Here is an 11,304-nt window from a genome sequence, read left to right as displayed (position 1 = left end):
TATATTCCCTTAGTCTCAAGGTCATCATTGTGAATCAAAAGAACAAGTGGGATCCCCACTAAATGGCTAACAGAAAATGTCATTATTAGAAAATAAACCAATTAAATTCCTTCTCTCTTTCTCATCAAGATGTTTTTGACAAATGGGGGCACCATTTTTTTGACCATTAAAGGGTAACTATGAATGTATCTTTTCACTTAATCAATGCATTTGATTAAAGATATATATTTTCTCTCCTTACTGTGCTTTGGTCCCATTTACAATTTTACAGGCACCACTTGGCTTTTCTTTATCAGTTTTTTTTTTTTGGCAATTTTTTTTTAAATCAAAGTGTATGAGGCAAGATCACCAAGAAATGGAGATTCCAAACCATATTGGTAACGGTAGTTTCTTGGTATGCTCCCAACAATTCTAAAAGTGATATGATGAATTATCAGTTCTTTGGCAATACAAGAAAATAAGAAAGCTATTATCTACAGAAATGATTCATATGTATGCTTTTAAGATTTACTCACTGTCTATTGCTCAGGACTTCAAACCCTTTTGAAAGCAACCAGCACCATGCACAATGGATGACTGACTAGAAGAAAACTATAAAAACAAAGCCCCAAGTCCACATCTGCCTAATTATAACTCCATAGATGATGATAGCCATTCCTAAATGTCTGCTTAATTATAAAAGCAAATTCTTTTAAACGTTGATCACTAGAGCAAAAAATCTAACACTTTTTTTTTTTTTTTTTTTGTGTTTGGCACAGCTAAACTATGCATCATAGTCTTAGCACATCACTGCGACTGCTATCACCTTATTGCATTCATTTCAGTTTCAGTTCTTTTCAGATTTCATCGATTACCCTTAATTAGTTTATTCTTTTTGCACAAGTTAGCATAAAACAAGCATGTCAGGCAGATGTAAAGAGATGTTCATTTGGTTACTGATGCTATTCAGAAAGATGGCATAAATATAATTCTAGTTGTTTTGTTTGTACCTTTGGAACTACATATGAAACAGAACTTTCAGAGTCTGTCAAGGAAAGAAGGGATAAACGCAATGTTAGAAAACAAGGCTAGGAATGATTGATAACAAACGGATAAAGACAAACCAGATTTAGGGTTGGAAGTGGGGTGGGGGTGATACAATGATTTTTCATCGGAATGACTACTTTTGTTGGGCCAGTGAACAGCTATTGCAAAGCTGAACTTGACAGCTCATTGACCGTGGTCCTTGGCATATCAGTATCCATCCGATGCTCAAAGCTCCATCAAATCTTAAATAGCTAATGCAAATCATATGGGTGAACGCTAACCAAAGAGAACTACTAACTGATCACTCAAGCAAACGTAAAGAGAAACTTCCAAATGGTCCTAAACATTTTGCAACAATGAAAATAAAGAGATTCTGATAGATACAGAGCAGAACCTTTTCATATGTCGTTTGTGGGGTTATTTGTGTGCTTCATTAGGAGTTTTCATTAGGCTCAAAATCTCAATATTGCTTCCAAGTTATGGCATTCTCAGCCAACCCTCCATATGAAGTATGAACAGAGTTCTAATCATGCTGTGTCCAAATGGAAAAACCATGGGTATTTATATGGTCCTTGGGACAAATACATCAGAATTTTAAACTCAGCTGTTTGCCTCTCATTTGCCTCTAATACATCCTGCCAATCAACAGTGAAGTACAATGCACCGGATCTTGGAACTTGGGAGTAGATCCATCAGACAACTGCATTGTGAAAATGCAGAGCATGATTCAATATCTATCTCCAGTACATTGCTCTTGCTGCTCCATGGAGGCATTAGCATAGAAAAAAGGTTTGAGAAGGGTTATTGAGTATTGAGTAACAAAGCAAGCACTCAATTTTGCATCCCAAGTCCACAAGTAGTGGACTTATAAATGTGACTGATTATCAATAAGCACTGGTTTTCCAATGGGTTCCTACTTCCCACTGAATCTTTATTCAAACTGAGGAGTTCGGATCTTCTTCATCTGAGTCAAATTCAACCTGCAAGCAAGTTATAGGCATAAATGGTAATTAGTCAACATTCATAGACTTTTATTCTTTTCTTTTCCTTCTTCTTGAACTTGAATTAGCTTCTAAATTCTGCAAATTGACAACACACAAACATTGAAGCAATCAACAGCACGTTTACACTACATTAGTGGAAAAGAAGCTCACATTTTCATCTTTGTACCATTTACCATGGCCGTCACGTTTCCAACCAGCAGATGTAAACTTGAGTTCTCTCTCTCTACGTTCCTGAAAATCCAGTTGCTTCTGTAATAACTCGTTGGATGTTTCATTTGCAGGGAAAGACTGACTCTGACAAAAGTCGGGTGTCACATATTTAATATCATTCTGCCTCAGCACCATGTCATGGTTTTCATTTCTCAAATTGTGCTTAGGCGTTTTATCACTAAGTATCTCAGAAGCAGCCTTCTGAGCCATTTGAATCAATGGTTTGCTAGCTAAATGAGCATTTTGCTTGGTAGCACTAGAGTTAACAGAGGAAGTAGGAGTGTTTGACAAAGCTATTCTCTTGTTTATTTCATCCAGTCTCATAAGTTCTTTTTCCTTCATCTTGGACTCTGCAGCCCGATGACGTGATCCTTTGCAATGCATCTGCAAAACAAATTTTCAACAATCAACAACTAGTTGTTGGAGGAAAATCCTTAGAACCAACAAAACAAAACAAGCAATATCTTACAAGCAGACAGGAAACAACTAAAATATTAATACTGTCAATTATATGATAGAATTATACAACTTAAAATTGATGACTTAACAGCCTTGAAAACAACCTCCTCCACTAAAAATCCTAGGGAAAAAAACAAAAGTTTTAAGTTCTATATTAATAGTCCTAACTCATACAAACAGGCAACAAATTCAAGCTAATAAGGAAAATCGAAAGATGTAAAATTGCCTTATGAAATGGCTAGCTGCAATACAGAAAGGAGGTGACATAGTATAACCATGAGATGATTTCCTGGCTTCCATCTAAATTGCCTAAAATCAGGAAGCTCTCAATGGACTAATCTCTAAAAAGAAGGAAAAAAATTATGGGTCATATATTCAGCACATTTACATTCCAAGTTCATGAAAGTAGGCAACAAAAAGCCTTGTAATCAATTCAAAGAATTAAGCTACCCCAATAACTAAAACACCTCTCTTTTTTCTTTCTTTCTAATTAATGATTATAGACATGGGTTTCCAATATTTTGGATTTTTATTAGATACCAAGATATGATTATGCAATTTGATTAAGAAAGCTGAGAGGAAGAGAATGAATAGAATGATTGCGTACAGAAAGCATGAGAGGTGTATCGAAGATGGGATTGTGAGGGCAGACAAGACAAGCGTATTTGCCGGAAGACAGCTTCTTGTAAGATGAGTCATCAACCCCCTCTATAACAACTTCATCTATTCTTCTCTTTCTGTATTGTGCTTCTCTTCCCCAACTATCCCCTCCGAACACACTCATCTTTCTTCCCCTTTCACGTTCCACCCTTCCCTTTTGTTTCAGTTTCAACACTGCCTCTTCATCCGGGTTAAGCAGCATTCGGCGAATGGACGGATTGTCCGCCGCTTAGGCCTTTGTCTCAAGTCCATTGGGCCTAAGCTTAGATCTTTTAGCCTTTTAACTTTTTAATCCTAAACATGCTTACGATTTTTTTTTCAATTATTGGCCAAAAAAGTCCAATAATCATCCAATTTCCAACAATGTATTTTTCTATCCTTTTTCAGTACTTTTTTGCGGTGATGGGTAAATAAGACATGTTATTAATCACACGAATTCTACATTTGGCTCAAATGTCAAGAGATTTTTTTTTTTATTGATTTGAATTCAAATTTGTTGTGAGAAAGTAATATCATATGAATTTTTTAAATCTAACACAAATGAAAAAACTTCTCATTAAACTAAAATTCATAACTTGTAGACAATAATTGAAATATATAAAGACACCGTTTTTAACTTGAAAAGAAAGACACAAAATCGGAAGGATATTATCTTCCCTTGGAACACAATCTGTACCAAGCGAAGCTTTGGTTTATTCTAAGCTCAGCTTGTAATCTCGAATGAAAAGTATAAAAACAAAACTGACAAACCAAACTATCAATCCTTACAATTATCTTGTTCGCTAATTAAAAACCTTGTATAAAGCAGCACTGCATCTTCCCTGCTCTCATCTCCGTCGATCAATGGTGCCAACGAAAAAATGGCACCACCATAAACTTCATACGACCAACATTGCAATGGAAACCGTTACGTTCACCACAAGCAAAGTAATAGGGCCTCCACCTATTGAGCACAAAGTGGAAGCCGTCTCCGCCTCCTTGGGTTGGATCTGCAATCTTCTTTGCTCTTCTCAAGTCACAAGTCAGGAAGCTCCATAGGTTTGGTAGCAAGTAAACGCTGTGAGGAAATGTGGTGTTGCTTGGTGGATCATATTTGAACACTGCAACCATCATTTTATCAATTAGCATATGTATAAAAAGGTTTAACCATGTTCCTCTTTCTTGTACTATTTTGGAGAGAGAAAGAGAAAGAGAATCATGTTTGACTCACCTAGAGTATCATTGTAGTAGAATGGACCATTTTGGAATGCCCATTCAGTGTAATTGAAGCCGAAGTGCCAATTTTCCGACCCACCAACATTGATGATGTTGGGGCCTTCTGTTTGATTTGGGGGATGATAAGGGCCCCAGCCCCAGCCAGTTTGGTTAGAGCCTGAGCCCCAATCCCTGTTGGCCATACTCATTCCCCACAGGGAAGCTGCCATCATTACTAGCATGAGTCTTCCTGAACCTGTAAAATCCATGTTGGTAATCAAGTTTTGTAACCGATCAAGTGAAAAATTAAATGCTTTTGTGAATGAAAGGACGAGTGGAATTGCTTATATAGAAGAAAGAGAATTCTGACGATGATGACCATGGTGCTAATTTGCCAAATTAAATTCACCCTTTTTCAAATGGTAGGCAGGAAATGGAAAATATGACACAAAGGTCTTCCTACAAAATCACGTTTGCCAAAGTAGTCACCCATCCACCATGACACTTGTTCAAAATCATTTTCTTCTTTCCTTCCATTAATTCTTTGTTCAAAATCATTACCTATAATCTAAATGACATGTGCTTTATGCAGAAATATCAAATGTATAATTGAGTAAAATCTAAGACAAATGTACAAAATTTGTCCTTATTATCATGGCAATGAAGGAGACAACCATTTTTTTAAATCATTTTGATTAATCTTGATTTTTTTTTTTTTTTACGATTTATACTTGAATCTAAGAATAGATTACATTTTATCTTAACTCACAAATTATAAACTAACAGAAGCTGTAGGCTGCAAAATCAAGAAATTGAGATAAAAAGACTTATTTTAGAAGTAGAGTGTGGAGGCATGCTGGGTAATGGGTTGGTGGAGAATGGGTAAAATCTCTTTGATTAACCAAGAAAGGATGAACATAATTTGTTTGCATAAAATAAAAGTAAAATCATTTAATATTCGCTGAGTCTTTTGTCTTCTCTTCTCCACTACAAATTTGCCAGTTGACCCAAAACAGATTGTGAAAGTCCAAGGGTATACACATTAACCTCACGCGGACACAACTGGTCATACGTTTATGTGATGTAAGAATGACGGTTTAGCAGCAGATTCTGATTGATATTTTGTTTGTGAAACGGTAACGTTTTGAGTTTGTGATCTGATAGTAGTAACTTTATTTGGGGAACAAGCAAATTATGCAGAGCCCAAACATCAAATTAACTCACCAATAAATAAAAGACATTAAAGTACCAAACAGGAGATACTGAACCACTCTTTCCATGCTTCAGATGGCTGGTACTGCATCCAGCAGGTGATGAGTTCCAACAAACTAATGAACAAGAGGCGAAGTGCGTGAGTTTACAGCCGTCTGATCCATAGAAAATAACACCCTTGGTCTTATTTTTACACATGATTGTGACAATTCATCAGACCCCCTTGATGTAAGAACACCAAACTTTGCAAACAGAATGGATCCATCTTATCTTGATTCTAACCCTAAAACCATTCTTCATATGTAGAGTTATACTATTTTTCTGGGGTCACTTTCTGACCTTCAAGCACACAAATTAATATTATAGTTGTGAATTATTGTTGCTGCCGTAGCCTTCATTACAATGAAAGCCAAGTCTTTTCCCAGACAAATCCATGGTCCAACCTTGAAGGCTAAGAATTTGCTTGGCAGCTCACTTTTAACCTTTCCTTCCTTTATGATCCAACTCTCTGGTTTGAATTCATTGCAATCCTTTCCCCATACAGATGTCATCCTTCCATTGCATGTATGGGCATTGCAACTCTCGTGCCTTTGTCGACGCAATGACCACTTGGAAGAATGTTCTTTTGCGTAGCCATCCTGAATACAGAAGGAACAGGGGATATAGCCCTAGTGTTTCACATAAAGCTGCATGGAGATACGCCTGCTTATTCATCACGTTTAAGCATGATGGAACTTGACATTGCCCCCACTTTTTTAACGACAAGTTTTTCTTCAATTCTTCTCTGATTTTAGTTTCAACCATAGGATTCTTGGAGAGGAGATAAAAGAACCAAGAGAGAACTGTACTGTCGGTGTCTTCAGTGGCAAACATATATAGGTTGTCCCTTTTAATAAGGCTATCACAGGGCGCTGGTCCTGCCCTGTCACCTCATTTCCTGTCAAGTAACACTTTCAAAAATTGAAATTCTCTTCATCATCTTCGCTAGATGTCATTGCTTTGTTCGATTTTTCACGTTGAATTGATATATATTCTGCTAAAAGATCGTCAAGAGCTTTCCAAGCTCTGCTTCGTCTCCTCTTTTCCAATATGAAGCCAACTTTGTAGTTTCCATTTCCACGGGTTGTCAGGCATGATGTTTACTGTTGTAGGGCAGGGAGGTTTTTATTGGCCAAAAGAAGAACAGAGGTTGTTGATCTTATCAAATCACGTATTGAATTGTCCTTTTCTGCTTGATATATATATATATATATATATATATATATATAAAATATAAACGTATCATTTACAAATACAATTTATCGATCATAATTTAAAATTATGTGATATTTTTAAAATTTTATATAAAATTTATATTTATGAACAGTAAAAATTATATAATTTTTTATTATAATTAAATAATTATAAAATTATAATAAAAAATTGTATTGAGATGTGTCTTATAATAACAAATTGCAAGTGCAATTTATGAATTGATAAATGAACTAAAAAAATTAATGTGCCAAATGGGTTGTTCATTAATACAAACATTTAAGTAATATTTGATATCATTTTTAAAATTATCGCATTGATCTAATTACCATAATGATCATTAGTGATTTTAAATTATTATATTTAGTATAATATTATGAATCATTATTATTTTTAAATCATAGTGTTTGATATTATATGAAAAAATAAATCATATTATATAAAATATCCAAAATAACATTGCAAAAAAAGTAAAATATTAAATACTTATTAAATTAACAATTTATAAAATACTTAAATACCATGTTGTAGAAAATTATAAAATATAAATTAATTTTGATAAAAATAATTTTTTAAAAAATTATTAAATAACTTTATTATCATTTTCTAATCAATATAAATTTATAACATAAAATCTTTTTAAAATAAATGATTAAAAAATTAATTTTTTTAAAATTTTAGTGGCTAGTTTTTTAGAGTAATTGTGAGGATAAATTAATTAAAAATAATATTAAAAATTATTTTTTCACGATGATAAATTTTTTTTTATTTTTTAAATTAAAAATTAGATCATTTTTTTAAAACAATAATTTTATCACTTTAATAATTTAAAACCACTATCACGTAAATTTTTAAGTTGTTATTAAACAATGTGAGATAATTACTGAGTATAGATCATAAGTTTTTTAACGGAGCACCCCGTACAAAAGCACTCTCTCAAGGCATAAATATGCGGTTGGCATTGACTTGGAAAATTGGGCTTGTTTCTCTCTTTATACGGGGTAGTAATTTTGTGATTTATATATTTGTGTTTATTTATTTTATATTTAATACTTATAATAATTTATGTATTTGTGTTTGTTAATTTTACATTTGATATATATATAAAATATATAAATTATAATGTTATAATTCATGTGATTACATTAAATACAAATATATAGTTTTAATTTTTTAAATTTATGCATAATTTTTATTAAAATTTTAAATTATTTTTTTGGGTATTATTTTTTGCATTATTTTTATATTGTATCATTTTATCATGTTTAAAATTATCAAATTTATTAAATTGGGAATAAAAGTATCGTTAGACACATTTAGTATTTTTAAATTTCAATTTGAATTCAAGTTATTTAAGTTCATTTAATTATATTTATTTATTTTAAAATATTAAAAATATTTTATAAAATTAAAATTAAATAAAAATATATTTAATAATAAAATAATATTTGGGCTGAGATTAAAAAATATTATCCAAGATTCAACTTGAATTAAGCTACGCTGCGGGCTATTCGGGCAGTTCCTCAAACAAGTTAAAAAGAGAGAAATCAAAATAGAAAAAAAAAAAAATTTATGAAAGGAGAGGAACGAATTGTATAGAAAACGGCCGGAAAGAAAAGATTTGGCGGAAAAATCATTATAAAATGAAGTTATAAGTTTTCTTTTTATTTTTGGGAGAATTGAATTTTGAGATAAAAATGTGTAAATTTATTTATTTTTCTTTTTATCAAGAAAATGAAAACAATAACTTTTTTTTTGTTATTTTCATCTTTTGAGAAGAATTTTTTTTTTTAATTTTTTTCAACTTAGACTATATGTCAATTCTTTATAAAATCATATTTAATTGAAAATTTCATTAATCATCAATTGAGTTTAAAAACTAAGTTTTGTTTGTGTAACGAAAATTGATTTTAAAAAATAATTCTTTCATATTTATTTGATAAAAAATTATTCTATCAACAAAAAATAACTTATTTATTTATCAAATATAAGAACTCTTTTTTTTTTTTTTAAATTGACTTTTCAAAGAGAAGATAATTTTTTTATAAAAAAATTGACAAGCTCCTATAATTTAGTTCAATTTAAGTCAAATCTTAGACATCAATTTTTACGCACAAACTTAAGTATTTGGTATTTCTCATTTTAGTCTCTATTTTTTCAAAAATATTAACATAATTTTTATTTATTTATTTTTAAAAATGTCATAAAAAAAGATATTGACAGGAATTTCAAAAAACTTTAGAACAAACAAAAAATCTTTATTTATCAAAAAAAATTTTGGAAAAAGAATCTACTTTTCTGAAAAACTATCAAATATTTTTATTTTTATTTTTTCAAAAAATAGCAACATTTTGTAAAAAATATTTTACTAAAACCAATTTTCATGAAACAAAAGAAGAAGTCAAAATCAAATAACATGAACCAGCCAAATAAATAGAACGAAACCCAAAATTTTATTCATCAACATTGTCAAGGGAGGCATGCACTTCGTACATCTTTAATTATCTCATTTTGTAATTTTTAGCCAAAAAAAAAAATACACCAGTTACAATTATTTGTTATTAAAGGATTTAAATTATGATCATAATTATATTTTCGATTACATCATATTTATATCGATTACGAATATAAAAGATTAAATAACAATTGCAATGATTTTTTTTGTCATGAATTTTTTTATAATTGCACACTTTATTATAAATTAATTGAATACGACAGTAATCATACAAAATTTTATTTTATGATATTTAGAGTAGTATATGACATTTTATTATTTTTTTATTTAATTAAATAGATTATTTACATTTTAGTTAAAAAAACCCCCTATATATAAAGCTAAATGTACACCTTTAAAAATGATCCATTAACATATAATGAATTGTTGTGATTATAAATATTATGAATTATTATGAATATAAATTTTATTTGTTAATTACAAAAAATAATTCAACTTGCAATCTAATTTTAATTAAACATATACAAAAACAACGCATTAATAACAAAGTTAACATACCTTAATTTGTTGAATTGGTTTAGATATAAGATTTTTCTTTGTTCTGTAAATGTTTTGGTGCTTGATATAATCCAATCTTTATTTGAAAAAAAAGAAACAATAGCGGCTGTAATGTTCCGCTATGCCTATTATATTTTGCAATCACGTTATTTTGCAGCCACAACGGACCGTTAAATATGTGAATGTAACTCATATTCTAATTACGGTAGATATCTTTATTTAAATCCTGGACTTATTACATTGATTTTGTTAAAAAGTAAAATAAAACACTTATTGGATATCGATACTTTCTACGATCAGCTCTAAGGATTTAGTAGTGCCAACGAAATAGTGGCACCACCATGAACCTCATGCCGCCTACCTTACAATGGAAGCCATTACGTTCACCACAAGCAAAGTAATAAGTTCTCCACCTATTAAGCGCAAACTCGAACCCATCCCCTCCTCCTTGGGTTGCATTTGCGATCATCTTTGCTCTCTTCAAGTTACAATTCAAGTAGCTCCATAGGTCAGGGAATAAGTAAACGCTGTGAGGAAATGTAATGTTGCTTGGTGGATCATACTTGAACACTGAAACCAATATTTAACCATCCATTAGTTAATTTGAACAAAAATATAATAAGCTTTCCTCTTTCTTTTTTCTTTTTAGGGTTTGTTTTGGGTGGAGAAAATGGATAAGAATGATATTGTTAACTCACCTAGAGTATCGTTAAAGTAAAAGGGTGCATTCTGGAATGCCCATTCGGAGTAGTTGAAGCCGAAGTGCCAATTTTCTGATCCACCAACAATGATCTTGTTGGGTCCTTCTGTTTCATTCAGGGGATTGTTATTGGAGCTCCAGCCCCAACCCTAACCCCAACCCCAGCCAGTGTAGTTAGACTTAGAGCCCCAGTCATTATTAGCCATGCTCACTTCCAACATGGAAGCAGCTGCTGCCATAACTAGGACTAGTCCATGAGCATATGTGAAACCCATGTTTACAGCCAAATTTCAAGACTAATTACTTAAATAAAAGAGATTGTAGATCAATGCAATGTTTTTGGCATTGGTAAGTTCGGGGAACAGGTTTATATAGGGGAGAAAGGAAGTAGAAAATGGTGCTAATCTGCCAAATTGACCCTTTTTCTTCTTTGGGTAGGCGATGGAAATAACGATGCAAGGCTCACGTTTTCTCTAAGTCGTCCACCTTTGTTCAATTGCTGATTCTCCATAAATGGGAGAATAAAATATATTAAAGAGATATTATTCACATTTTTAAATTTTAATTTTTTATTC

The 11,304-nt window shown here is 31.6% G+C and overlaps 2 protein-coding genes and 2 pseudogenes across 3 annotated transcripts; all 4 read right to left on the bottom strand.

The window, feature by feature from the left end:
• Window positions 1-915: 915 nt before the first annotated feature.
• On the bottom strand, window positions 916-3,566 carry LOC111308918 (uncharacterized). Its single transcript, XM_022907610.2, has 3 exons — window positions 3,307-3,566; window positions 2,181-2,624; window positions 916-2,006 (listed from the first exon to the last, which is right to left on the bottom strand). Exons 1-3 carry the CDS (start codon window positions 3,559-3,561, stop codon window positions 1,962-1,964), a joined length of 744 nt encoding a protein of 247 aa, XP_022763345.2. The 5' UTR covers window positions 3,562-3,566; the 3' UTR covers window positions 916-1,961.
• Window positions 3,567-3,947: 381 nt separating this feature from the next.
• LOC111308275 (uncharacterized) lies at window positions 3,948-4,883 on the bottom strand. The gene is made up of 2 exons (XM_022906590.2): window positions 4,570-4,883; window positions 3,948-4,459 (listed from the first exon to the last, which is right to left on the bottom strand). Exons 1-2 carry the CDS (start codon window positions 4,820-4,822, stop codon window positions 4,200-4,202), a joined length of 513 nt encoding a protein of 170 aa, XP_022762325.1. The 5' UTR covers window positions 4,823-4,883; the 3' UTR covers window positions 3,948-4,199.
• A 1,095-nt stretch (window positions 4,884-5,978) lies between these two features.
• On the bottom strand, window positions 5,979-6,899 carry LOC149519900 (noroxomaritidine synthase 2-like; annotated as a pseudogene).
• A 3,341-nt stretch (window positions 6,900-10,240) lies between these two features.
• LOC149519899 (uncharacterized) lies at window positions 10,241-11,047 on the bottom strand (annotated as a pseudogene). The gene is made up of 2 exons (XR_016326896.1): window positions 10,728-11,047; window positions 10,241-10,599 (listed from the first exon to the last, which is right to left on the bottom strand). The product of XR_016326896.1 is annotated as an uncharacterized LOC149519899 (transcript).
• Window positions 11,048-11,304: the final 257 nt, after the last annotated feature.

This window comes from Durio zibethinus, chromosome 2 (genome assembly GCF_047325235.1).
Source record: "Durio zibethinus cultivar Kanyao isolate XHJ-2024 chromosome 2, ASM4732523v1, whole genome shotgun sequence".
NCBI classification, from domain to species: domain Eukaryota; kingdom Viridiplantae; phylum Streptophyta; class Magnoliopsida; order Malvales; family Malvaceae; genus Durio; species Durio zibethinus.
This window is presented reverse-complemented; position numbering and strand designations above follow the sequence as displayed.

Excerpts from the sequence above, each read along its gene's own strand:
- LOC111308918 (XM_022907610.2), bottom strand. The coding sequence starts at position 3,561 with ATGCTGCTTAACCCGGATGAAGAGGCAGTGTTGAAACTGAAACAAAAG. Across the intron at positions 2,625-3,306 it reads ATACACCTCTCATGCTTTCT|ATGCATTGCAAAGGATCACG; the intron begins GTACGCAATCAT and ends TTTGTTTTGCAG. Across the intron at positions 2,007-2,180 it reads AATGGTACAAAGATGAAAAT|GTTGAATTTGACTCAGATGA; the intron begins GTGAGCTTCTTT and ends ACTTGCTTGCAG.
- LOC111308275 (XM_022906590.2), bottom strand. The coding sequence starts at position 4,822 with ATGGATTTTACAGGTTCAGGAAGACTCATGCTAGTAATGATGGCAGCT. Across the intron at positions 4,460-4,569 it reads CTACTACAATGATACTCTAG|TGTTCAAATATGATCCACCA; the intron begins GTGAGTCAAACA and ends TGATGGTTGCAG.